Raw genomic sequence first — 27,306 nt, forward strand, 5'->3', positions numbered from 1 at the left:
AATATTCTTAATGGGAAAATGATATACTTGGATATAATGGTAAAAATGAACAAAGTAGCATGAGTAGTGGCTAAGACATCAGTGGCAGGTGTAATGGTACATGATGGCAACAACAATGGTGCGGATGTGGTGTTAGGGTGTAAGGTAGCAGTAGTTGCAGCGGTAATGGTGATTATTGCAGTGCTATTAGGGGTGACAGTGGGAACGATAATGGTGGTGATGGCAACAACATTCGAAATGTATAAATATTTTGAGAATACATACTTAAGTAAATTCATCGATGGTTCATCTCACTTAATAGTCCTACTTTTTAAACAATCTTTCCCTTTCGATTTCATAAAATTGTATTTTGCCAAACGTTCTCGTAATTTACAACTATGGAAGAAAAATTAGAAGAATGCTTTTTACAGTACTTGCACTGTAAATAAAAGATTATGAACTTTGAAGGCCGAGTGATAAAGGCTGAGCTCGGCAGCAAATGCCACTGCAACTCTCTCTCTCTAATTATACCATGCAAATGGATCTTGGGTCTTGTGTTATGTATTACCTAGCTTAATTAGATTAATGGAAAAGAAATCAAGCCTAATAAAACACCCTTCTGCTATTTCCGAAGCATTTGCAGTGAGACAGAAAGACTGCAGGTGTTCTTCCTCTCTTTCTCTCTAGTCACTACTACTTACTGACTCTAGCTATCTATTTTCTTCCAATTTGTAATTAATTTTAAAACTCTTTTTTGGATTATTTTAATTATTTTACCTCTCAATTGTCTTGTCTCTTTCCCCAAGTGCCTCAGGCTTCTTCACTGCCCTTCAAACAAACTTTGCAGGCTTTTGCTGTCAGAACCTCTCTGCCAAAAGCTTTCTCTCACTTCAAAAAAACCCAATTTCCACACCCAACAAACCAACACATTAAACCCAACAACAACTAAATCACAGGAGAAAAACAAACTTAAACTTAAACCCCAGCCATCTCTCTCTCTCTCTCTCTCTCTCTCTAGATGGATTTCTACCTTAAGCAATGGAAACCCCAGCAGCAGGAGCAGTCAGAGGAACAACATTCTGCAAAGATACCAAAACTTGACCTTGATCCCCATCAAAACTCAGAGCATCCAACTGCTGGGTCTGCTGCTGGGTATGCTCTCCCTCTGTTTGTATCTGAACCCAACACCAAAATCCTGTCAGCATTTTCTGATTCCTCACCTGCCACCTCCAGATTTCCCAGTAAGATTTTTTCCTCTTTCGCTTTTCTTTCTTCTGTCACACACACACACATACATCCAACACACAAGAAAAAGTTTGATTCTTTGGAGAGAAAAGTTGATGTTCTTGACTGGTCTTTTTTTTTTCTAATTTTCCAAGTTTTATTTTTAACTTTTTAAAAGCTCTTATCTTTTAATTTGAACTCTTGTTTTTTATTTTTCTGTAGAAATGGGAAGCTATTTCAGCTTGTCACAGTGGCAGGAGCTGGAGCTGCAGGCTTTGATATTCAGGTACATGGCGGCCGGTGCGGCTGTTCCTTCTGAGCTTCTTCAGCCAATCAGGAAAAGCCTCCTCCGTTCTGCTCCTTATTTCCTCCACCACCCTCTCCAACAGTTCCCTCACTTTCAACCTGCTTGTAAGTATAACTTAAACTATTTAATCAAACCAAATTTCGTTATTAAGATTTTTCACAAATGATAATCTATTTAAAATGCCAATTTGATTTGCAGACCTTGGTTAGGCTAGTGTGTTCGTATCTTTCCACTTCGAAACCTTTTTTATTTTTTTAAATTGGAGTTGTTTAGAATATTGGTTTTTTTTTCTTTTTTTAAGAAAACAATGGCCATTTGGTTGGATTGGGAAGAACAAAAAAAATAAAAAAATTCAGACTTTTGTGAGTTTTTATTTTTTTTTATTTTAGTGGAGTTATATTCTAATTTAATCTAATAAACTGAGAGGAGGGCGATTTGAACTTAGTTACATAACCTGCTCCTGCTCCAGTCAACTTGGCTGCGGCCAGGTTTTTTGAGACTTGAATCATAATGTGTATTATCTATCAGTGTTGCAATCAGGGTATTGGGGAAGAACTGCCATGGATCCGGAACCGACGAGGTGCAGGAGGACAGATGGTAAGAAATGGCGGTGCTCGAGAGATGTGGTGGCGGGTCAGAAGTACTGTGAGCGCCATGTGCACCGTGGCAGAAACCGTTCAAGAAAGCCTGCGGAAGTGACAACCACAACCACGACGACGACCACCGCTTGTGGCGGAGGGAGTGGCAGTAATCTTAGTATTGCTACCACCACCACCAATACATCAGCTAGTGGGGCGCATTTCGCTCTCTCTGGGTCCTCATCATCCCCTTCAGTTGATCTGCTTCATCTCAACCAAAGGTGGTAAACAACACCACCAATACTATTTTTTGGGTTTAATTTAATTTAAACTAAAGAATGCTACTAAAACTATCCGTTATCACTTGTCAATTTCAATTAATATAGTCCCGACAAGTGACAACGGCTAATGTTAGTGCAAAACACTTAACGAATCAAACACTCACAAGAAAAAGTACTTATTTTTTATTGTGGGGCGGGTTTTGTTTCTTTTATGGCCGTTTACGTAACCGTAATGAAAATATGAAAAATTGAATTAAGGAGGAGTTGGAATGAGGAGAAGTCAGAATCAGATTCTTGTTGAAGCTGTTTGTTTAAATGTTTTGGAATTGGAATAGAAATGAAACTAATTTCATAAAACTGTTTACTAATTCGGCAGAATCAAAATATAAACTAGTATGATTACTAAAATGCCCTTGTCTCAAATGAAATATTTTATATACTTTTTTTTAATAAAATTTGATATCATAGTAAGAAAAAAATTAAATTACTTTTTTTATTTCATAAACACACTAAAATGTTTTTGTTTATTTTTATAAATTTAAGTATTTACTTTAATATTTAAATTTTATCGCTCAAGTTGTAGTTTCTTCTCTTCGGCATATGCATGGAGTTGTTCATAATGTAAATGAGCATGGAATTGTGTATAATGTGAATAAGCATGGAAATAAAAAAAAGTAAAGAGTTGTGCATAATTAAACTAGGGTTAATGAGTTTATAAATGATAGTCTTGGAAATAAAAAAAGTGAGTGAGGACATAATGAGAACAAAAGTGTCATTTCGATTGCCCAAGCAATCATGAATTGGATTATCACCTACATCTAAGGAATCCAATTCCACTAATACAAGGAATTGAATTCCAAAATTTCTGTGGGCCCCATTACTTTTTGATTTCTCAATGTTTAGTAAATATCGGAGTACTTTGTAATCGGAATTCAATTTTACATTTTCATTCAAATTACGGATACGTGTAAACACGCTCTTAGTGTGTTTCTTTTAAGTGTTTGTCGCTAACTTTGTCGAGATAAGTAGGCAGTTTAATTATAGAATGCTAGACTTACTTAATTTAGGTGAAATATTTTATTCCCCCCCCCAAAAAAAAACTTTTTCTTTTGTTGTTGGTGTTATGATTGGAGACAAAACTTTGAATTGATGGAAGGAATCTCATGGGCCTTAAAAGTACATGATGCTCTATTGATATGCTCCTTTAACCTTTTTTTTTCAAGTTCGATTTCTTGCTCTTAATTGCTACTGTTTCATGTCAACTTGTAGTTCTTCAGAGTCCAAACCTGAGAACAGGAGCCTCTTCGAGTCCCGCGGTGAGTTCTCTGCGAGTGCCAAATCCGACAGCCATGTCTTGAGGCCTTTTTTTGATGACTGGCAGGGGAAGCTCCAAGAACTCGACAATTCAGGAAGCAGACCTAGCTCAATGAACTCGGCCACCAGCCTCTCCATTTCGATACGTGGAAATACCTCATCGGATGTGTCGTTGAAATTGTCTACTGGCAATGGGGTCGAGCCAGGCCACCAGGACAGCCATGCCGAGCGAGGGCAGCCACAGTTAAATTGGCCCGCTGGGTGGGCAACAAACCAAATGGCGTCCATGGGAGGACCACTTGCAGAGGCCCTGCGGTCCTCTTCCAACTCCAATTCCTCACCAACCAGCGTCTTACATCGGTTGCCCCGTGGCTCTGCCTCCGAAACTAGCTTTATCAGCACTTGATTATCCTCCGTATCAGACAGTTCCGGCGAGCTGCTTTCAGTTGCTTGTGTAAATCACTCTCGTTCTTTTTACTTCAACTGGACGAGTTCTGTGCATGTTTAACCAAAACAAATTTGTTGCCCATATCTTGTAGAAGTGCAGTTGCAATTTACTTGTCTCGGTTGAGTCTTCTGACCTTGAAAATAAGGTGATTTTCGAGTTGCCGATCGTCGATATTCAAGTATCCTTGTGTTGTATCCTAAGTCCAGTAGGTTTCGACGAGTTCGACATCGAGTTGCTTATTAACTACCGGAAAGTGATTTTCAAGTTAAGGTGCTTTTCCTTTGCCGAATAATCAGTATGACAGATGTTAATTAGACCTGCAGTTTGCAAAGACAATGTTCCCGCACACATGCACTCAACTGTGAATTAGACCTGCAGTTTGTAAAGACATTGTTCGCCCGCTCTCATGCACTCAAAAGTTTAATTCCATTTCTAGGTAAAATTAAATGTGTTTAGAATATCATTTTAAAGAAAAAAAATTATCCATTGAACCACGAACGATCCATCGTATTGCGATTACAAAATTTGGCGAGTCCTAGATGTTTGCTAGCTTACATAAAGTAAAGGATCATTAATTAATTTGCCCCCGAAACTGCCATTTAGTCTCATTTATCTCTTGAAACTTATTTTGTCGTGCTCCTGAAACAGTCATTTTTGTCTCATTTAGTCGCAGTTTACCTCATTTTTGTCATTTTCGTTAAATAGACGTAGTATGAACATGTCCTTTTTAAAGTAGGCATAGATAAGCGCATGCTTGGCGACATGGCACTTACATGCATAGGTGGATCCACATACGGACCTGAGACCCTTCAGAGTCCGGGAGAAACGCCTGTGAGGATATTTGGGACCCTCCGATTGTCTGGGAGGTTGTGGTGGTGGTTGGGAGTTGTTGAGTGTAGGCGATTTGTTCAAAGGTTCCTTTTCGGAGCAGTTTTAGCCTAGTTGAAGTTTGAGTACATCCATGGAGGAGGCGTGCAGTTGTGTGATCACAAAGAAAAAACGTTTGAATCCTTTCTATTTCCCCCTTTATGTCATCGTTTCTTGCTTTTACTAATTAATGTTAAATGAAACTAGCGTTTTGGATGTAGGGATTTTTTACATCACGTGGACTCATTTACCCTATAAAAAGAGTATTTATCAATAATAGCCAAAATTTGGCACCTTATTTCATAAATGTCACATTTTATAAAAACTTTCAAATATAACAAAAAACTCATGTAAATAGACCTAAATACCCTCAAAATCCCAAAACTTATTTACACAGAAAAGCCAAAGCACTTGAATAGATCTCCTCTACATCGTTGTTCAAAGTGCGAGGTCACGAGGACAGTTGGTAAATGTCGTGGAGCAATTGCGGGTGTTGTCCAACTGTCAACTAATTGAGTACCAACTTGAAAATGTTGGTCATGTCTAAAACTCAAACTCAATTGTTACTATTGATACAGTATCCTCATAACAAAATATTATTTGTACAATCATCTTTGCAGATGTGATATTAGCTGAGGATTCTAACTCATTGAAACCAAATTTCAATCCGACTGTGCTTATGAATTTTCCTTAAATTTGTTGGATGACAGGGATTTAAAACCATAACAGTTTTCACAAGAGGATCATTCCAATTAAATTCTTGCTTCTCTTCCCCGCAATTCTAATTAATCTACAACCCCTATTAGCAAGTTCAAAATTGTACCAGATCTCACAAACCAATCAAAACTAAATAATGGAGTGAGCGTGTGCGAAAGTGCTGCTCTCGACAATGGGGCTAAAAATATTAATCCATGTGCAGAAAATTTTAAATTTTTAAACATGAAAATGATTGGGAAGTTAAGCAATGTTGCTGCTCATATATATAGTTGTGGGGTAAGAGTTTTGCCACTAATTTTTATTTGGTTTTAATTTTGAGGGTATTTAGGTCTATTTAAGTAAGTTTTTTGTTATATTTGAAAGATTTTATAAAATGTACATTTATGAAATTGAATGTTAAATTTTGGCTATTATTGATAAAAACTCCTATAAAAATCTAAAAGGATTAATCCCACTAAGTGGGCATTTTTATTTATTTAAATAACCTAAATCTAATAGAGAAAAATTCAGAAAGATTTTTTTTATTTTTTTTGGTTATAAAAGAAAGAACTCTTTTCACCCTGTAGAATATAGAAAGCTTTCAACTCTTGAAAAAGAAGGCTTACACAAGCAGAGGCTGTCATGCATTATAAACTTGCACACTTCAAGTCCCAACCCTTACCCCAAAACCCCAGTACCTGTTGTCGTGTCGTCACCACTCATGCCCGTTGCCTTCAGCTGCTCATCTAGCGTCGCTCAATTCTATTTTTCGTCTAAAATCTTTTTGAGGACCCTCGAAGATTGAAATCCTAAATCCGCCACTGCTTAATGAGAATTTTGGTTGATCACCACATGTTACCATGCCACATGTGAATTATGGCAAGAAAAATCAAGAGAACAAATTAAGATAAAGTGGAAGAGGAGAAAGGAATTTAGGATTGCAAATCCAATCGTTGAGTTTAGTCGACAGTTAATTTCTTTACTATCCATTAATTTAAGGCCTATTTGGCGGAATTGATGAAAATTGGGTGAACTAAGGCTGGGGTACCAAAGTGAGACGAAACAAGTTTCAAGGGGGTAAAACGAGAAGCCTAAAATGCAACACCATATTCTCTGCTACATACTATCTATGTACATTAGAAAATCTCTAGCTTGGAAAAATAATTACAGAAGTAATTGTCTCAAACTGCCATATATTGGTCTACTTTTTGATAGGCTTATAGTAGAGACTGGTCTCCTAAACTCTGCATAAACTCCCTCACCTTTAGCAGTTTAGCTTCTGCCTTTACTTTGTTAATCTTGTTCTTCCGACTTTGGCGTAGCAGAACTGCCGAAGGTGGCAGCGTAATTCCACAGGGACGGCGCTTTATTAGCTAATGTACATTGCGTCTGTTTTAGGATCGCAGCAAGATGTAGACGTTTTCAGCCTTTTTTAGGTCCCTCTACGAGAGCGTAGACCACAGCTGTTCTACAAGGTGCATAGAGGAGGAAGGAATGAGGCCGGTCATCGAACCACCCATCCTGCAGATCACAACGAGGTTTAGTAATATTTAACAGCCGTGAAATACTCACACGAAGTCTGCATATGATAGCACTAAAAGATGTTCAAAGGAAAAATATCTTACAGTCGTGAAGTACTCAGCACTGTGATCAAGCCTATCGAAGCCCCCAAATAGCTTTTCATCTGAATCCAAGACAATCTGGAAGGAGCAACGCAGCATTATTATATGAAACGAATAAGCGAAAAGGAGTTCTATGACATGCGCTCGGCCAAAAAAGATCAATTCTAGACGGAAAATGTGAGAGCGTGGAAAGAAACTAGTGTATTTGGCAAGCTAACTACGAGGGTTTCATAGAACTTTGTAGAGGAAACACCTTGTACTTTCCTGGCTTTAAGCAGCCAATTCGGTAGTCTGAATAGCTTTTACTCCAATGAAAATTGAAGACAAAAACCAGGTCTCCCCTTTCAAAGACGATAATTCTGTCTCTTTCATCCTTCCGTGATATATATTGGTGCTCAGAAGTCATGAACTGCATCAACAGTTGACCAATTTTTCATACTATAATTTAACAAAGAACAAGTGGCATAACCTATGCCCTAAGTAACTGGCACACGTAGATGTTATAGTAAACTTACACCATAGGTTTCTTCGAGATGTTGCATTGCTCGATCAAATTCTTGCATCCCGTGATATCTTAGATACTCTGCATCCCCCTGGCAATGCATAACCAACAAATTTCGTAAAACACACAATGCAATCAGAGGCCACGAAAGTTATGCACAATTATCTGCTGCAAGTTCAATTACCCTTAAACAAAGAATCCGGAATATGAAAATGGATATGCGAAGTTCTGTGATAAGAAAATAGTAGTTCAAGAACTTCATGTGCAACATAAACATTCAGGGACAACACAACAGGGGGATGCTATTCGGTTAGTAATTTGCAAGTGATAGGCTGATAGCAATGTCAAGGTCAAACATATCTTGATCTGTTCAGTAACACAAATATGCTATTAGGTTACTAACTTGTACTTCCTTTACAATTAGCTTTTGCTTTGTATTATTATGTTATCCTGTTCTTCAGTTTTTCAGCGCAACTATAAAATCTCTTGGGAATAGTTTAAAGTGCCCTCTGGTTCCAAGGTCATCCTTGACTAGCCTATATATTACCTTGCCTCCACATATTATGCATTGCATCAATTACCACCACCCAAACTAAACATAAATTCTTGTTACGCTAATAGGCATGCTCTTATGTATATAGCAATGAACATGTGGATTTAAAAGAACTTACAAGATCAAATCTACGTCGGCATTTGTCAAAACTGTTATTATTCCCAGGAACTATTTTACCATTTGGAAGATGTTGAACACCTCTTGGAAAATCAATCCACTCTGAACGGAAAACAAAAACCCGAAATGAGTGCCAGCTTGACAGAATGATGATATACAGTATAACGTTTCGGACTAAGTTTACCAGGATGGCCAAATTCATTTCCCATGAAATTCAGATAACCTTCTCCGCCTAATCCCATAGTAATAAGCCTAATCATTTTATGTAATGCTATTCCACGATCTATACGGGGAGTTGATGGTCTGTCCAAAGCCATGAAATCATACATATCCTGAGAGAAAAATAGATTTAGACAGATAACTCTAATACAAGAAACAAAAGTATACATATCCTTCAAGTTACGTAATATGAAAAATGCAAGGAAAACTTTTATGACCTTGTCCATCAGCCAAAATGCAATTGTTTTGTCACCAACAAGAGCTTGGTCATGACTTTCGGCATAAGCAACACAGTTCTCCCGCCACCTTCTGTTGGTGAGTGTGAAAACAATATCACCCATTTTCCACTCTTCATCCATTTTCCTACATCAAATTTAGTGCGATAATAAGTCAGCAAAAGCTGATTGGTTTTATTCACAAATGCCACCTCCATCAGAGATACAGGACCCGTCTAACTTCAAAAATGGATCAGAGAGATTTTCGTAACAACTTACTTAAGGAGCTCAATCCATTTATCAGCAATAGCCATTTGCAGGCGATAATCAAATCCAACACCACCATTGTTAACAGCAATACAGAAAGTTGGCATTCCACTAACCTGAAATAATAGAAATATTCATAATCAATATAACAATCTATAAAAGTGACATTTCCATCATTAATATTTTAAATGAATTGAACAGAATAAGATAAATTTGACTTGTTAATCAGCTAACGAGTGACGATACAAAACTGGAAATGTTTATGGCTATTGTTTTTATATATAACAATAAGCTCCTCTACAAAACCTTCCTCAAGCAAGGTCAATTTCGTTTGAAATTCAAATCTGGGTGTAATTTTCTTTTCTAATGAGAAATATTAAATGTTATCAACTCAATACACGCTGAATTAAATGCTCGTTTGAATAGAAATAGTGGTAAAACTACATGAATTTCCATGTCTTAATGATCAGGGGAAAAGAGGATGAGAGAAAATAGAAAAACATACAAAAAGTTCAAGAACTTATATAACAACAACAACAAAGCCTTTTCCCACTAAGTGGAAATATTTTAATTTTCTTATTTCAAGCTACCAAACCTAGCAAACAGGTTATTTCAGTTCAGTGCACTATGAAATCTAAATCTAATACTCAGGAGATAATTGCAACAAAGGATGCTCAACATTACTTATGAAAGGGAATAGATAACATACATCTTCACCAACGGTAACAGCTTCAGGGTAAAGCCCGTGAATCAGATCGTTAACCAGCATCAGGTAAGTCACAGCATCTACATCTGTTGCTAATCCAAAGTACTCACTGTAATTTCCAGTAAATGCTACCTACAGCAAGCTCAACCAACAAACACATAAATATAAGAACCTGTCAATGGAAAAAATAAAACCAAACTCGAATAGTAGTAGCAGCAACAGAGGTACCAATAGGAATACCGAGACTATATTGGACATCAGAATCAATATAAAATTATGCTGACAATAGATTTTATTTTCGGTCAATGTGCTGAGGATAAATAATCATGGAAGTTTTCCATCAAAATTTGTAGGAATAATTACTATTCCATTGAAACATAAAACTTCAGTGAAAACTAAAATGGTACCTCCAATCCATGGTGAGTGTACATCATTGAAGTCACACCATCAAATCTGAACCCATCGAACTTGTATTCTTCCAGCCACCACCTTGCATTGGAAAGAAGATACCTCAAAACCTACATGGAAAGTTAAATTCAGTACCTCATAAACATAGGATAAACAAAAGATTAAGGCCAAATTTCTCACGGTGCACTATTATTTAAAGAAAGAATGCACGAAAGCACATACCTCCCAGCTTCCATAATTAAACAAGCGGGAATCCCACATCCAATGATATCCTCGAGACCCAGAGTGGAAATAATGACTATCGGTTCCATCAAACATGTTCAACCCGTCCAACGTGTTATTCGATGCATGGCTGTAGTGTTACATATTAGCAGTCAGACATTTAGAATAAGTTCAGAGTAATTAACATGTAATATTAGGTGCAAGAGTATGATTCATGCAAAATATTTGAATAACATAGAGAGTTAAAGAAGAATTTGATATCATCAAGTCCAATAAAAATAAGCAGACTAAAGTTAGTATGATGAATATAAGAAGTAATTTATGGAAAGATAATCAGTATTTTCCGTTAAGCCCCATGACTTTCATAGTCAGCCACAGGGAGGTTGGGATAAGCTTATATAGCCATCACTGTAATGGTGTAACCTCAACTGCAGATAAGCTGTTTGTCCTATCAGTAATTAGTTACAGAAAGAAAGGAGACCTGACCACAACAAATACATGCAAAATGAAGAAAAAGAAAACAAAAACAAATCTGTCATATTGTTGACATGTACAAATCTATAACCAACTAAAAGAAAAAGGCATGTCAAATGTTGAATTTGACTAACCCATAGATGCGTCCATACACTTATGTCTTATCTGCTCTCAACAATTAGTTATTACCTGTGAACAATATCCATAAGTACAAGCAGACCAAGCTCGTGAGCTTTATCTATCAGAGACTTCAGATCATCAGGGGTTCCACAGCGGCTGCTAGGTGCAAAAAAATTGGTGACATGGTACCTGCACCACAGAAATACAAAATTTCAGTATTTTTAAAGAATGTCAACCGCTCACAAACAAGTACCACATGTAGCACTGCCTACCAATCCATTTGTTTCAACAGAAATACATCTTCCTGAAAGATAAAACTGTATAGATACAGTTGGAGCATATGTTAATAGAACAATACCCAAAGCTAGCATAGTAGGAGTGCTCTTGAATAGCCATAAGCTGAACAGCATTGTAACCAAGCTTCTTAATGCGTGGAAGCACATCATCTCTGAATTCAGCATATGAGTTAATTTTGCCCTCCTGCAACTCAAAGTTAATAGTACTGTGAGGGTAGAAATTTAATAAATGATAGGAAATCAAAAGGAAGAAGAGTCTATGACAGCTCTGTGGCACAGTAATCTCCTTGAACTCTAGATCATTTCAAGTGGATAATTTTAAAGTACAAAAATAAATAAATAAATAGCCACTTGATGCTGAAATATAGAAATTTAAAAAGCAGATTTTGATCTACAGCACATCTCCAAGTGTTGGCCTAAAGTGAGGCTTACTAAAAAGAAGAATTTTTAAAAAGTACAAGAACATAATAATTTGCAACATAAGCTAGAAGGTTAACAATGCACACCGGGCTACTCATTCCAACATGTGCCTCATAAATGCGAAGTGATTTTGGTCTCCTCGGCTGAGAATGTTGAAATACATACTTTTCCTGAAAAGAAGTGTATGCGAGTATCATTAGCCCGTTGAAGAGTGGAACAGTAATACGAAAAATGAACATGTAAATGAAGCAGATCTCTCTTAACTACTTCATAATTTTAATGCAACTGTAACCTATTCATAAATCAATGAATCAGTATAAGAATCCTAGGAATCATTAATCACTTGGGCATCACAAAGGTTTGCCCAACTTTGATTCAATCCTATGGTTTAAGTTCTATCTTACCGCAACCTTTCTTTTACCCAGAGCCCTTGGAATCCCTACCGGTATAAAGCATAATTTAATTTTTTTTCGAAGAACATACCTCTTCTGGTGGATCATAGTATATGCCATTGTATGGGATTTCACCTGGAGCCTGCACAGAAAACTTGATCCAAGCAGGAATTGAGTCTTTGATGCCTGAAGGAGTATCCATACGGATCTGCAATTTCACATAACATACTGAATGAATTAGACAAATTTATTGCATGGCAAAACTTGTAATTGTAGCATGCCTTGTAACGATTGTCTCATTCTACACATAAATTTCTAGAAGAGAACAAATTAGAAAAGAATGTGTATAACCAAACTCCCTTTTGAGATTTTCACTAGGGACAAGTAAATGGTCAAATTAGTAAAGGATTACTTAGGAAAAAATAAGTCTTCTTTTTCTTTGCTGGATTATGAAGTATTACAATAATAGAGAAAAAGACAGAAAAACCAGACTTACAATTATCCACAATAAATATTACCTTCACTCGAGAACCATGTGGAATCGAAGGTGAGCCATCTGCATTGTTTGGCAAAAAGATCTCCCAGACTCCAAATTCATTCTGTTCAGATATGGTACATGAGCAATGTTGTTGTAAAAAACAGTAATCATGTGGCTTGATGTAATTCATTTATTCACATCTTGGCATTACCACTGCTAAAGTTCCAAAAACATACCCGAGTCATCACATCTGCATTTGTGTTCCAATTGTTGAAATCTCCAATCAGTGATGCTGACTGAAAAAGCCAACGAAAAAAAAGGCAACCATGAGACCAAACTTAATAAGGTACCTAAATTAGTCAAATAAAACCTTCCATCAAATAACAAGATACTGAGTACAACAAAATAAGCAGGAAAGGATCTTAGTAGGCACACTGTGTCTAGAATTGTTGATCTCAATAAGTCACCCTCATACAGAGAATAACTAACGGTAAAAAGTAAAATTCTTGAAACACCAAACAAGGCAAACGAACCTTTGCTCCAGGAGCCCACTCCCTATAAGTGATACCTTCCGCACTGAAAAACCAGTAGAGATAATAATGAGCATTAAAGATTGCCAATAATAATATAGGGGTTTTAAACCAAAAACTACGGAAATTATTATGAAAATTGAAAGGAACCCTAAAAGCAAAAACAACGAAAGCTATTACCCGCGGAATAAATACAAAGACGTAAACAAGGACAATAATTACCAAACAAGGTAGTAAAGGGCACGGCCAGAGAAACGTGGACGAGAGCATATTTTGACTATATTAGAAGAATTATAACGAGTGAAATCGCCAATGGTAACACAATATTTAGTATAACACCAGTAGATGCAGTTCGAAACAGTCAAATTGCAAAGCTTTTCTCTCGTCTCCTCTACCTGACCTTATACACCTCCCTATTAGCATATTTACCTATTAAGTTCTGTTCAATAGTAAAAAAAAAAAAAAAAAAAAAAAAGCAACCAAAAATGTTCTTGTACGTATTCAATGTTGTAAACTAGTAAAAAAACACGGAAAATGATTGGACTCCAGCAGATAAAAGCAAAAAGTAATACCTGCGTGTGAAACCAAACTTCTCATAGCCACGAGAAAACACCTCTAAACCGCCTTCGCACTTGTCAATCTGCTCACGCAGCCTTTTGTATTGTCCATAACTGACCATAGCACAACGAAATCACTTAAAGCCTTATTAACCTAATTTGGATATAAGCAAGCATGAAGAATTTGTAACTGGAAAAAGGAAAAAGAACGAAACATAATTCAATGCACAAAAGGAGCAAAAAGAATCTCGCACTTGCAACACCAACCAGCTAGCAGCCATGAACCCTTTTACTCAAAAGGGGTAGCAACGTTAATCAATTTATTTGATCTTTTTTCAATTTTAGGCAATCATCCATACTTGTATATGTATTATTATTATAAATAAAATATGGAAGGGCATCATACCGGTAATCAAGATGATCACGGTGACCCACCAAAAGTGGATCTATCTCATATATCTTTTGCCCCTTGCCAGGCGGTGGAATTGTCTTTCCCTTAGCTTTGCCTGTAGCAGTACTTGCTGTAACTTCTAAGGGACGAGGTACGTCCTCAACCTTGGCTTCAGCATCATCAACATTGTCCACAACTAATGAAGGGACATCCTCAAGCTTCTCTTCATCTTCCATTACTACATTATCTACATCCTCAATCACCTAAACAAAAATTATACAAGAAATTATTCCCAAGATGTCACACAGAAATTGAAGGCATAAAACATAACTGGTATGCACATAGATGGGTATCATAAACCTGAGGATCCTCTGAAACTGTACTCGTAGCTCCCAATTGCTCCGTCAAAGACGAAGAGCCATCACTCTGGCTGTCCGGAACAAGAATTTTCTTCGATGCAGCAACTGCTAAAGACGGCAAATCAGAATCACACGAAGACTTTCCAGCAAAGATCTTCCCTACAAACAAGCATCAATTTAGCTTAACACCCACACAACAAAACATCGAATAACAAGTACGCAATCGTGATAAAACAATGACCTTTTTTAAAAAATTTCAATTCTTTTCAACAAAAATTAAATTCAAAACTAGCAGCCATAGCAAGCAAGCACAACATTACTGTTCCAAGCTTCCAAAAAAGCTCACGGCATATCTACGTAAGCTCCATTTCCAAGACACTGACCACTAACCACCGATCTTATCCACGCATAACTTCAAATTTACTAAAATTAAAAAATATACCATAATAATTAATTACGGAAAAATTAACAGAAAATCGAAGCAGCCGATTGAAACACAGAAATAGAACTCGAATATCAATTTTTCGAAACCAAAGCGAAAAACGAACAAAAGAAGAGAGAGAGAGAGGGAGAGATAGAGAGAGAAAGGGAGAGGGAATACGAGAGAAGGAGGTGTTGGAGAGGAAGAGAGAGAGGCCGCCGGAGGTCCTCCGATCGCCAATAAAACTGGCATGCGAGGTGTAGGCAGAAGGCAGAAGAGGGAAGCGAATCCCCGAGAGAGTCGAGACCATTTCTCCTTCCTCCCTTCGTTATCAGACCGATGGAAGCGCGCGAGAAGGATCGATCGATCTCCAAGAACGTTTCGTTCTGCGGAGGAGTCCCGAAGCTCGTCTCCCGGGAGAAACGTGAGTTGAGGTGAAGCAACACAGATATCGGAGTGCCAGAGTGACTAGAGTTTTTTGTGTGGGTTGATTATCAAGGCGCCCGATGCCACGTGTGCAGTTGCGAGTTGCATCGGGATGGGTGGGTGGACCCAGTCTGCTTCTCCTCTCGTATTTTCGATCGTCCATCGTGGTTGGAACTTTATTTATTTATTTATTTATATTTTTGATATTTTTATTTTTTTTGGGAATTAAAATTTAAAATAATAAAATAATGAGGGGATGTACGTTGGACTGTTGGGGGAGGATGAGAAACGAAAGGCTGTCGGGGGTGAAAGGGGATATACTTTCGTGAAATTTTATATCCGAATCCAATCAAATAAATAACCTTTCTATAGTCATAGAACCCAAATAAAAGGTTCCTTTTGTGATGCTACTTTTAGGTGAATATTTTTGTTATTTTCACATAGGTTACATTTTTATTGGTATCTAATAATTCAATTCTTAGTTAAATTATCATCGTGAAATGCTGTAATTGTTATAACATAGTCATAGTCCTTTGGGCTATGCACCCAGTAAGTTGAATACAATTATCACTCTTGATTTAGGATTGAAGTCGGAAGCCATGGAAGATGTCGGATTGTGATGGGATTGGGTTTAGCCTAAACGATGGTGGAGTTACCATTATCCTTTGGGGTGTGCTATCCACACCCCCTTTTTACTTTTCTTACACTCATTGTTAATTTATGTCATTTGACATTCTTCAATTTATCTTATCCGATAGTCGAAAATTAAAAAGATATGAGCGAAGTAAAAAAGGGTGTGATATCAAAAGGGGTGTGTGGATATCACACCCCTATCCTTTTTGTAGTGACGAATCTTTTATGTGTTCCTACTAAGGGTTTAGAGGGTATATGGCACTTGGATGTCCGGAGGATGTGCAACGGCGACATTAATTAAACCTTGTATTTTGTTAATGTCTAATAATTTCCAGGAATTGTCTTGGAATTTGGTATCGATTTCTCTCTTTAGGCGAGTTTGCTAGTTTGATTGCTCTCTTGGGGGGGGAGTTGCTTGATTTTAATTTTCTTTTTGGTATGCTACCTCTTTTGGATCTATGGGTGAAAGATTGAGATGTTAAATTTGCTAGATCTACATTACTTGTGTTCTAAAATTGTGACAGTAATTAAATGATGTGAACGATCTATGAACATTAGATTCCTTATCCAATATATGATTTGAAATTTTGTTCTCACATGCTTAACCCGACGTCATCACCAATCTATTTTGCTCCCGTACATCACATGGCATGCTTTATCAAATAACTCCTGTTTTTTTTTTTTTTCATTAGTGGGTCTGGTGATAAAGTAATTTCCCGGAACGCAAAGTACAGCACATACATGATCTATTTCCGTCCGGCCCTTTTATAGCCTTTACGTGACTCTGTGTCTCCCTCTCTCTCTCCTCTTTCTCTCTCTAACAAAAGTCACTTTGTTGGCCTCTCTCCTCTTTCTCTCTCTAACAAAAGTCACTTTGCTGGCCTTTGTTTTCAACTAGGACGATTCTCTTCCTAATCTATTCTCATTTTCTCTTCTTCTACTTGAACGGTTATGGTTAAATTATATCAATATCTTATATTAATTTTTTTATAGAAACAATAAGATAAAAAAACAAAGTGTGAGAAGAGAGGAGAGAATCCTGCTCCTGTTTTCAGTTCAAGTACAAAAATGGACTGCAACTCTGCTCAATTGTGTCGTGGTGTATATGAAAGGAACAATCCTCACATATACATAGCCTTTTGACCGAATCACGTTCGCCCGTTAAATTCCCTGAATTCTCGAGCGGACTTCCAACCGCTCTATAATTTCTAATATACAAGACAATAGCTTGATGCAACAACCAAACCTTTTCGGGAATTTCAGTGCTATTTAAGCAACAAAGTTTCTAGTTTACAAGCTTGACATGTGCAGAAAAGACAAACACAACACGAATCGTTCAGGCAAAAACTTCAAACAAATTATATCGTTACAATTGATGCACTTAAACAATTTATCAGCTCTACGGTTCTAGTACTAGCTCATTAGGATCCAATTCATCCGTTGATTATACGCTTTTACCAAATTTTGCTATCAAATAGATACTTTATTATGAGTATAGTATATGACAATGTAAGTATGTACCCCAGATTTGAAACTAGTTTGTCAACGCATCTGTATCGCGGACTATTTTCATAGAGGGGAGCACAACTGCAGCCACTGGTCTTTCCGCCATACCCTAATTAAACACTAACACTAGAAACTAGAAACTAACACAAATTACAAAAACTAATACTCTCCCCAAGACCTTCTAATATGATTTGCAGTAGTATTGAAAGTTGGTTCTTTCTCTATCTCCTTTGGAAGTTGAGGAACTTGATGCCATAGGCAAACACAAAGAAGAAAAGAAGAACCCAGCCCACGTGTGCGGCGGCGACGGCCGGAAGGAAGTCATACTCAAAACCAAAGTCATCTTTCAGGAACTTCTTCAATGGCATGGTGCCATATCCAGGCAGGATAAGGTCAGCATTTTTGTCACCCACTTGGGATGTCACAAGGCCATAAAGTGTCCAGGCCACAGGGGAAGCCCAATAGTACCACCTCCACCAGATTGGTATTTGCTGCAAACACAATAGAAATTCAAGGTTAATTTTTGAACTATGGACTTTCATGTAGTGAGGTTAAATGAAAGCAATGTGCATCGACCGCATATCTACTTGCATACAGTTTTGTTAGAAGTGCTTCTCCAGAAAACGCTTCTATGAGCTAGAAGCTAAGGTTTTCTACCAAATGCAGTTAGAACAATGTTTGATAGTCAGAAACCGCTTTTATCTCTTCTAGAAACAATCTCAAATAGGCCCTTAATTTTGATATGACGTACCGGTCTTGGAATGAGGAAGCCGGAAAACAAGTTCCAGAAACTGAGGAAGAAGGGCATGACAATGGCAGCAATCTGGTGGCCCGGAGTCAGTGCAACCACCATCATACCGTACATCGTGAAGTAGATGAAGCACATTAGGATATAGTAGTAGAACCAAAGGAATTTTTCGACTTTCCACTCGAATCCAATCATGGAGAAGAGAAGAAGTGTATATATAAATGTTTGGATTGCAACATAGACTGTCTCTATAGCCACCTGCAAAAAACAGGGGGGAGAACTTGTCAATCAAGTAATATGATGTGTACCAAAAGGTCTCTAACAATTTGTCAAATTTATACATCACCTGAGCAAATGCATAAGGCAGTTCAGAATACATTCCGGCAGCTCTTTCGCGGTAGAAAACTGTTCTTTCAATGGCGACAACAAATCGGACCACAGAAGCATTCGTGGTTCCAAGGTAAAGCACAGCAGCATACATAGCTCCCAAAAGGTTCATTAGATCTTGCTGTTGTGCTCTGTTACAAGAAAATTTTCGTTCATGATAAATAGAGAATAACATGATTTAGTCAAATTTGCAGTTAAAAAACCAGAGCTTACGTCTGCTGTCCCTTCTGCCAGAAGATAAGACCGAATAAGACACCGATGACAATGGTCATAAAGAATCGGATGGCATTGTACTGAGGATTTCTCCAATAAGACCAATGCATTTTCCAGAAACAAGCTTTGCACTGAACCGGGAAAGGTTGAGAGTATTTGGTTGGAAAGTAGAGATCTTTGGACCCGGGAGCCGGTGTACTAAGCTCTTTGATAAGCTCCTGGTTCCTCCTAAAAGAACATCAAGAGGAAGAGTGAGAATCATAAAACTAGAAATCATAGCTTACACGAGAAAGATATTACGACACTTACTGGTAAAGCGAGGAGTTTTGGTAAATGTCTGCAAAGTCCACATCAAGTTGAGTCTCAACTGCAGGAGCAGTGACCTCAAGCATCCATGTAGCAGGATTGTAGCCATCCTTGATCTTGGGCACACCCGGGATGGCCTGTAGAGGTTAAAGATATGAGTCCAAACTGCATTAAAATCACAGGAAATGACTTCCACACATGCATTTTCTTCTTCTGCACAACTCGTTTATTTTGTCACCTGATTCTCCTTTGATTTATTCAATGTAAGACGAGAAATAAACAGGGCTTGTGCGGAAATCACTTCTCTAAAATTACCAGTGAAGGACGTACAAGAAATAAGAAGTGAAAGGAAAACTCACTTCAAAATATTCCACAAGCTTGTGAGAGTGGCGGCTGAGGGGTCCAGCATAAATGACTTGCCCTCCACGTTTCATCAAGAGTAACTCATCGAAAGATTCAAAAATATCTATGCTTGGCTGGTGAATTGTGCAGACAACAGTTCTGCCTGTGTCCACCGTGTTTCTCACAGTACGCATGACGATAGCAGCAGCCCTGGCATCGAGACCAGATGTCGGTTCATCCATGAAAATGATAGAGGGGTCAGCAACCAGCTCCACAGCTATGGTTAGTCTCTTCCGTTGTTCTGTTGAAAGTCCATCTAGTCCCGGGAGGCCAACGAGAGAATTTCTTATTGGATTAAGCTCAACCAAATCCATGACTTCTTCAACAAACATCTGTATCACCATTAAAAAGATGATTGAAAATAAGATTTCAAGATTAAATTGAAAATACGATTTAAAGTCTAGATAAGAAAGATTCCAGTGCAACATACCTTTCGTGTTTGTGTATTGACATCAGAAGCAAGACAGAGCCAGGCTGAATACAGGAGAGATTCATAGACAGTAACATGTGGGGAATGGATGTCATTCTGCTCACAATAACCGCTGACACGAGCAAATGTTTCTTGGTTCTTTGGATAGCCAGATATGTTAATGGTTCCTTCGATATATCCACCAGTCTTTCTACCTGCCAGGACGTCCATAAGAGTTGTCTTTCCAGCACCACTAACTCCTACAAGCGCTGTCAATATTCCCGGTCTAAAAGCACCACTGACATCTCGTAGCAATTGAAGGCGATCTTCTTCAACTCCATGAGTCTTCATTTCCTGGAATCAGTAACCAAAACGAGTATATTTCTTGATCGAAATGAGTATGTGAAGCATCAGGAATAAAATGTCTGAAATGAACGACTTACAGGGGGCATATCCACAAAGTAGTTCACATGGTTAAATGCAAGCGAAAGGGGTTGGAAGGGCAAAACCATTCCTTTCTTTGGTGCATGATCCGAAGCACCAGCAATTTCTGAAGAACTTTTTGCTGTCATTTCTTCACTTAACGACTTCCTTCTCTTTCCTTCACTTTCATCTTCAGCTATGACAGCTTTCGCATCCCCGAGAGCTGATGTTGGTTCCCCGAAAAGGAAAAGGAGGGTGTGTCAGCTCCGGAACTTCATTTCCGTTAACAAAAGAGAGTAAAGCTTCAAAGTGAGATGAACTTACGGTTCAGAAAAGTCAATGCTGCAATGAACAAGATGTTGAAGAGAAGAGAAAAACCAAATAGTGCTCCAATACATATCCAAAACCAGTATTCATCTGTGAAGAATCCTCTAGACTTGAGAAGGACTTTCCCGACCGTAGTTGCGTTAATTCTTGGATCTGTATTTGGCTGCAAACGAAGATGAGAATAGATTAGATGAAAGCGTTTTTATGGAACGAAAAATCTTGAACTGAAGACAATCAAACCACAGAGAGATCTTACCGCGCTCCATCTTTTGTCAAGGAATTCATTCATGACGATCGCATTCTGTCCGTACATCATAGGAGAAATGTAGTAGCCCCATAGCATCCAAGGCTCAAGGTCATCTGCATTCATAAGATAAGAAGGATAGCTTAGAAAGTGAACAATCATAAATAATTTGAAATTTTCAAGAAACTTCGAACAAATTTAAGTATGCGTTAGCTTGGTTTAATTACATTAACACGATAAGGTCAGATATAAGATCGATTACTTACTTTTGGCAACAATAAACCCTCCTAGGACAAATGCCATTAGCAAGGTAAAGGTACCGAGCGTGCTAGCAACAACTTGTGTTCTTCCAAGTGCAGCAATTAACCGAAAGAGGGACAGAGCCATCTGATGTATGCCAAAGAATGCCAAGAACTGTTTGAAAAATCTGGAGCAGTGAAAAAAAAATCGAGTGAGTTGGTGTTCCGGAAGGATATAAATTTATAAGATGGAAACTGAAAAATGTGAACACTACTATTTACCTGCTAGCAGATGGAGCAAATCCAATGGTGTAATAGGTAAGAATGATCCAAATCCCTGATTCCACGAACGAAAGTGGGATCCTGAGGACCCAAATTGGTAACCCGAAAGCCCACGCAGGATAAAACAAGAAATCCCTCTGCTTATAGAAAACAGGAAGTCTGAAAACAGGATAAAACAAGAATTCCCAGTTCCGCCATACCATTCAACATCACATTAATCAGACTGAAGAACAACGCTCCAAAAAATTTTCCTCCATTTTGTATTGTGCCCACAGGCATTTCTGTTCTAAGGAACACAGTGAAGGCAATCAAAGACATGATTGCAATCTGCGTGGTCTTGAATATGTACACAAACGAATTGCGCTTCATTAGCAGCCACTCCCTCGAAAAACATGCCTTGAACAATTCCCAGTTTGAAATGCCATACTTATCTGTGACCAATGCAGCCGGATGAGCTCTGGACTTGTCGTAAGGAACCCCGAGATCAGCTGCAAGTTGCTGGCCACTCCGAAAAGAGCTGAAGGCCTCCACGAACTCAGGAACCGAGATATATCTGTAGGGCTGGCTTTTTTTTAACCAATATTGTTCTTGGTCCTTCTTGGATGTCACCTCTTGCAAAAAATCGGCAACTCCTTTCCTCTCTGGGCACTTGAATCCCACGTGTTCGAAGAACTCGAGGACACTCTCGCGTGGACCTTGGTACACAATCTGTCCTTCCGAAAGCAGGATTAGGTCATCGAAGAGCTCAAATGTCTCCGGCGCGGGCTGCAGAAGAGAGATGACCATGGTTACATCCATTATGTGAACCAATTGCCGTGTGTATCTGCATATCTGAAAAGTTGTGGAACTGTCTAACCCTGTTGATATTTCATCCATCAGAAGAACCTTTGCTGGTCCTACCAACATCTCCCCTGCACATTGTTCAAGCAATTAGTTCCTAAACCATAATTATAAGAAGATTTGATTAACAAAATTAACAACCTGGTGTGAAAAAATATACCGGTGGTCACGCGCTTCTTCTGGCCACCGGAAATACCCCTTCTCATATCATTACCAACCATGATATCAGCACAGATATCCAATCCAAGTATCTGTCAAAATTTCTATACTAATTAGTCAGATTTTCCAAGAATCATAATCCAAAAGAGAATTAAGGGACATAAATAAACAGGAGCACACGGAAAATGTTTGTCTTAAAAAATGAAGGCAATTACGAACCTTGAGAACATAATCTGTGACCAAACTAGTCTTCTGGCCTGAGACTGAGGTGGCCTTCATGAATGCATCAATCTCGGGGTCAGGCTTGATTCCGGCTTCTTTCTCTCTTCTTGAGAGTTCAGCCAGCATTTGGTATCTAGTTCCGACACCCAAACATCGTGCCGAGAAATCCAACGTCTCTCTCACTGTCATTTCTCCATAGTGAAGATCATGCTGACTAATGTAAGCACATGTTCTTTTTGGAACAAACTCATTCGGTTCATGGCCACAATATGTGATTTTCCCAGAAACCTGATCACCATATTCTAAGTAATCAATAACAAAGCCTAATTATGCAAACCAATTAAACTGTTTAGAGAGAGAGAGAGAGAGAGAGAGAGAGAGAGAGAGAGAGAGAGAGAGGAGAGAATCTCACTCTTAGATCATCATCAAGCTTTCCCGCAAGTGCTAGTAACAAGGTTGTTTTGCCTGCACCTGGAGGACCCAAAAGTAGGGTCATCCTGGAAAATTATCATGTCAGTTAACTGTCGAGAGCATTCACCCATGCACTCGAGGTCCGGAGTTCGACCTCCCATCCCCAAAACATAACTATACAGTTGATGAAATGAAAGGACAAATCAAAATTACTTACCTATATAGAAAACAAGAGATTACCCAAAAAACTGAAATATATATTTTTTTTGTTTCTGAAATCTGCAAATCAACCACCAATTCCTTACAGTAATTGGAAAAGAAAAGGACTTGTAATCTCATACCTGGAAGGTCTGACAATTCCACTGACGTCTTTAAGTATCTGGATCTTTCTCTTTTTTGATGGAGCAAGCTTAATTAATCCCAGAACACTCTGCATCCCACAAACAAACATCTTGAAAAATCATTAAAAATGACAGAAAATTACAAATTGAAGGAAAAAAAAAGTTCCTTCACATAAACTAGTCTTAAAAAAAATGGAAAATCTGAAGAAATCAAACCTCAATAGTGTTTAAGGTAGCACTGAGCAGAGTAGGCAGTGCTCTGCTCCCAACATACACATCTCCTTCAATCGACAAATTCTCTTATCGAACTTCAATCTTCGGAATTTCAATCCCCACTCTACAAAATTCACAGAAGTAACAAAAACCCAAATAAAAAAACATAAAAAAGATCATTAAAAAGGCAAAAGATTATCATTCCTTGAAGGAAAAAAAAAACACTTGGGTTTTGAAGACAAGGTTTCGTAGAGTTGAGTAGGGCAGTGTGACCAGCCCATGCACCCGAGTTTGAATCCCGTCTGCAGATTAGAGTAGTTCAAAATATCGTTTTTCCAAAAAGAAAAGAAAGAAAGAGTCTCAAACCTATCGGTTCTGTCTCTAAGTCTTCTCAAGAACTTTTCGTTATCATCTTCCACAACCTTGAGTATACTCTCCATCAACTGCTTCTTGTCCTGCATTCCCAGCCTCGTCACGTCCACCTCATCAGTCACCACCTTCCCGTTATCCAGCAGCTGCCTCAGCATCCCTCTTTTCAACCTGTCATACGTCGGCAGCCGTTGGATTGCCGCCCACCGCAGCTCCTCCTCGTCGTCCTGCCGCCTGCTTCTGTTGAACACATCCGGTGGTGCCTGCCACACTTCCCGGAAACTCGTGGACGCCCAACTCCGCTCGCTCCCCGACCCCCAGCTCCTCTGGCTTGTCGACCGAGCCATATCGTCCTCCGCCAAAGCCGCCGCCATTTGATCTAAATTCAGCACAGCTTTTGCTTCTGCATTTATCGAGTATTGGCCACCTTTGTTAGGAAAACCGTGTCAAAGGTAGCATGTGTGACACAGTACGACAATATGTTATCCTCCAAGATGTTGCACAGAAATTGACTATGCTACAGCGTTCTGCACTCCCTCTAAAACCCTTAATTTGAAAGCATAAAACATAACTGGTATGCAGTGGATGCAAATTTCTTTTCTCTTGTTTTTGTTTTTGTATAAAATTGCACCCACAAAACAATTAATATTTTAGGGTCAAGGCCAAGAGCCTCACGCGCCCACGATGAATGAGGGGCTTTGGCCGAACAACCTCTGATGTCAAAGTTAGAGGGGTGTATTCAATTGAGAATTTGAGAGACTTTAATGGATTTATAAATCCATGGATTTTTATGGAGTTTATTGATTTGTAGAGATTCCATATAAAATTTTGATTCAATTCCCTCGAAATCTCATGGGAAGATGTGAGATTTGTGGATGCTTAAAATACATTACGAATTCTCTCTAATTCCTCAACTTTCTCAAATTCTTTAAAATCAATTTCTAATTGAATACACCTGGAATATTATAAACTTCTTTAAAATCCTAATTGAATACACTCGGATTTCTAAGGATTTTAATAAACTATCTTAAAATTCTAATTGAATACACCTTGAATTTCAGAAAATCACTTAAAATCCTGATTGAATACCCCTAGATTCATTAAAAGAATTAAAATCCCTCAAAATCCCAATTGAATACACCCCCCTTAGAATTTAGAGAAAAAAATGTTTAGAGAGTTTTTGAAATTTTGCAAGAGTGTGAACCTCCCTTTTTGGAGAAAATGGGGTAGCTTATATAGAGTATGGCCAGTCCCCTTTGGAGAAAAGGTGGCCGGCCTTTGGGATGTTTTTGGGTGTTATTTGGTGATTTAATTAGCAATTAATATATTGATTAGGAATAAATATATTAATTGGCTAATTAACATAATAAAAGGAATGTTTTTGGGAGGTTATGGAATAAATAAAATAAATAACTAATTGATTAACTGAAAAAAAGGTAAAATATATGGAATGAAATAAATTTTGAGAGTTACCTTGTAGAAGGGATTTGATGAGATATGTTTTGAATTGTTACCTATTTTGGGCACTTTTGATTTAGTTGAATGATGATTGCCCGCTGCTTGCGCGTAGAAATCCCGTTGTACCTCAAGGGTATTTTTGTTCTCTTTTGTCTAAAGATGCTCCACAAAAGGTATCATAAACCTGAGGATCCTCTGCAACTGTACTCGTAGCTCCCAATTGCTGCGTCAAAGACGAAGAGCCATCACTCTGGCTGTCAGGAACAAGAATTTTCTTCGATGCAGCAACTGCTAAAGACGGCAAATCAGAAACATACGAAGACTTTCCAGCAAAGATCTTCCCTACAACAAGCATCAATTTAGCTTAACACACACACAACAAACACATCGAATAACAAGTACGCAATCATGATAAAAGAAATCATTTTTAAGCTCACACATTCATCTCTTAAGCACGAAACCCACTAAAACAATGACCTTTTTACAAAATTCCAATTCTTTTCAACAAAAAATAAATTCAAAATTGCTACCAGCCATAGCAAGCACAACATTGCGTCCATATAATTCGCATCGAAATCGATATAGTATTCTTCCTCTTCAAAAGCATAAGTCTCCATTACCGTTCCAAGCTTCCAAGAAAGCTCACGGCATATCTACGTACGCTCCATTTCTAAGACACTGACCACCAAATAACAATCTACTCATAACTTCAAAATTGGTAAAACTAAAAACAATATAATAATACGAATTATATACCAAAAAAATTAATTAATTACGGAAAAACAAACAGAAAATCGAAGCAGCCAATTGAAACAGAGAAATCGAACTCGAACATCAATTTTTCGAAACAAAAGCGAAAAACGAACAAAAATAATAAAATAATTAGGGGGTGTACGTTGGAGGAGGATGAGGAACGAAAGGTTGTTTGTGGATGCAATTTTTTTTCTTCTTGATCTTGGATAAAATTGCATCTACAAAACAAATAACACCTTAGGTCAAGGCTAAGAGCCTCACGCGCCCACGATGAATGGGGGGCTTTGGCCGAAGAACCTCCGATGCCAAAGTTAGAATTTAAAGAGAAAAATGTTTAAGAGTTTTGGAGAATTTTAGCAAGAGTCAAGACCTCTCTTTTTGGAGAAAATGGGGTAGCTTATATAGAGTATGGCCGGTCCCCTTTGGAGAAAAGGTGGCCGGCCTTTGGATGTTTTTGGATGTTATTTGGTGATTTAATTAGCAATTAATATATTGATTAGGAATAAATATATTAATTGGCTAATTAACATAATAAAAGGAATGTTTTTGGGAGGTTATGGAATGAATAAAATAAATAGCTAATTGATTAGCTAAAAAAGGGAAAATGAGGTAAAATATATGGAATGAAATAGGTTTTGGGAGTTACCTTGTAGAAGGGATTTGATGAGATAGGTTTTGAATTGTTACCTATTTTGGGCATTTTTGATTTAGTTGAAGGATGATTGCCAGTTGCTCGCGCGTAGGAATCCCATTGTACCTCAAGGGTATTTTTGTCCTCTTTTGTCCAAAGATCCACATGTCGCCTTGTGATTATTTTTGACTCTACAAATGCCCCCACACTTGTTGGACTGCTCGCAGAAAAAGGCAACAGGGGTAGAGATTTTCTTGCATTAGGAAACTTTGAATTATTTCCTATTTTGATGCTGATTCTCTCTTTTAATAGGAAATTAGATCCTTCTAGGAAAATGAAATAAATTTCTCTCAAAGCCTACTTAAGTCCACCTTAAGTGGATTATTAAATCAACTTTGGAG

General features: G+C 38.0%; 2 protein-coding genes and 1 pseudogene across 4 annotated transcripts; 1 reads left to right on the plus strand and 2 right to left on the minus strand.

The window, feature by feature from the left end:
- Window positions 1-276: 276 nt before the first annotated feature.
- LOC103424235 (growth-regulating factor 3-like) lies at window positions 277-4,246 on the plus strand. The gene is made up of 4 exons (XM_008362323.4): window positions 277-1,220; window positions 1,426-1,614; window positions 2,039-2,369; window positions 3,639-4,246. Exons 1-4 carry the CDS (start codon window positions 998-1,000, stop codon window positions 4,087-4,089), a joined length of 1,194 nt encoding a protein of 397 aa, XP_008360545.3. The 5' UTR covers window positions 277-997; the 3' UTR covers window positions 4,090-4,246.
- A 2,515-nt stretch (window positions 4,247-6,761) lies between these two features.
- On the minus strand, window positions 6,762-15,542 carry LOC103424236 (1,4-alpha-glucan-branching enzyme 1, chloroplastic/amyloplastic). Of its 3 annotated transcripts, none has more exons than XM_008362324.4 (22): window positions 15,144-15,542; window positions 14,544-14,701; window positions 14,199-14,446; window positions 13,808-13,906; window positions 13,239-13,281; window positions 12,942-13,001; window positions 12,746-12,826; window positions 12,319-12,435; window positions 11,922-12,005; window positions 11,478-11,599; window positions 11,189-11,308; window positions 10,526-10,655; window positions 10,303-10,413; window positions 9,899-10,027; window positions 9,202-9,305; window positions 8,926-9,070; window positions 8,673-8,820; window positions 8,490-8,590; window positions 7,832-7,909; window positions 7,570-7,725; window positions 7,320-7,394; window positions 6,762-7,215 (listed from the first exon to the last, which is right to left on the minus strand). In XM_008362324.4, the coding sequence occupies exons 1-22, from the start codon at window positions 15,271-15,273 to the stop codon at window positions 7,117-7,119; spliced, it is 2,538 nt and encodes an 845-aa protein (XP_008360546.3). In that variant the 5' UTR covers window positions 15,274-15,542; the 3' UTR covers window positions 6,762-7,116. The 3 variants fall into 3 exon arrangements, with proteins under 3 accessions (XP_008360546.3, XP_008360547.3, XP_070668409.1); XM_008362325.4 differs by having other exon boundaries at window positions 14,544-14,696; window positions 15,144-15,423; XM_070812308.1 differs by lacking the exon at window positions 15,144-15,542 and adding an exon at window positions 14,784-14,965 and having other exon boundaries at window positions 14,544-14,696.
- A 1,942-nt stretch (window positions 15,543-17,484) lies between these two features.
- On the minus strand, window positions 17,485-24,574 carry LOC103454000 (ABC transporter G family member 34-like; annotated as a pseudogene).
- Window positions 24,575-27,306: the final 2,732 nt, after the last annotated feature.

Source organism: Malus domestica, chromosome 14, assembly GCF_042453785.1.
Source record: "Malus domestica chromosome 14, GDT2T_hap1".
Classification (NCBI taxonomy): Eukaryota; Viridiplantae; Streptophyta; class Magnoliopsida; order Rosales; family Rosaceae; genus Malus; species Malus domestica.

Excerpts from the sequence above, each read along its gene's own strand:
- LOC103424235 (XM_008362323.4), top strand. The coding sequence starts at position 998 with ATGGATTTCTACCTTAAGCAATGGAAACCCCAGCAGCAGGAGCAGTCA. Across the intron at positions 1,221-1,425 it reads TGCCACCTCCAGATTTCCCA|AAATGGGAAGCTATTTCAGC; the intron begins GTAAGATTTTTT and ends ATTTTTCTGTAG. Across the intron at positions 1,615-2,038 it reads CCCTCACTTTCAACCTGCTT|TGTTGCAATCAGGGTATTGG; the intron begins GTAAGTATAACT and ends ATTATCTATCAG.
- LOC103424236 (XM_008362324.4), bottom strand. The coding sequence starts at position 15,273 with ATGGTCTCGACTCTCTCGGGGATTCGCTTCCCTCTTCTGCCTTCTGCC. Across the intron at positions 10,414-10,525 it reads TTAATTATGGAAGCTGGGAG|GTTTTGAGGTATCTTCTTTC; the intron begins GTATGTGCTTTC and ends CTTTCCATGTAG. Across the intron at positions 10,028-10,302 it reads ACACTCACCATGGATTGGAG|GTAGCATTTACTGGAAATTA; the intron begins GTACCATTTTAG and ends AGCTTGCTGTAG.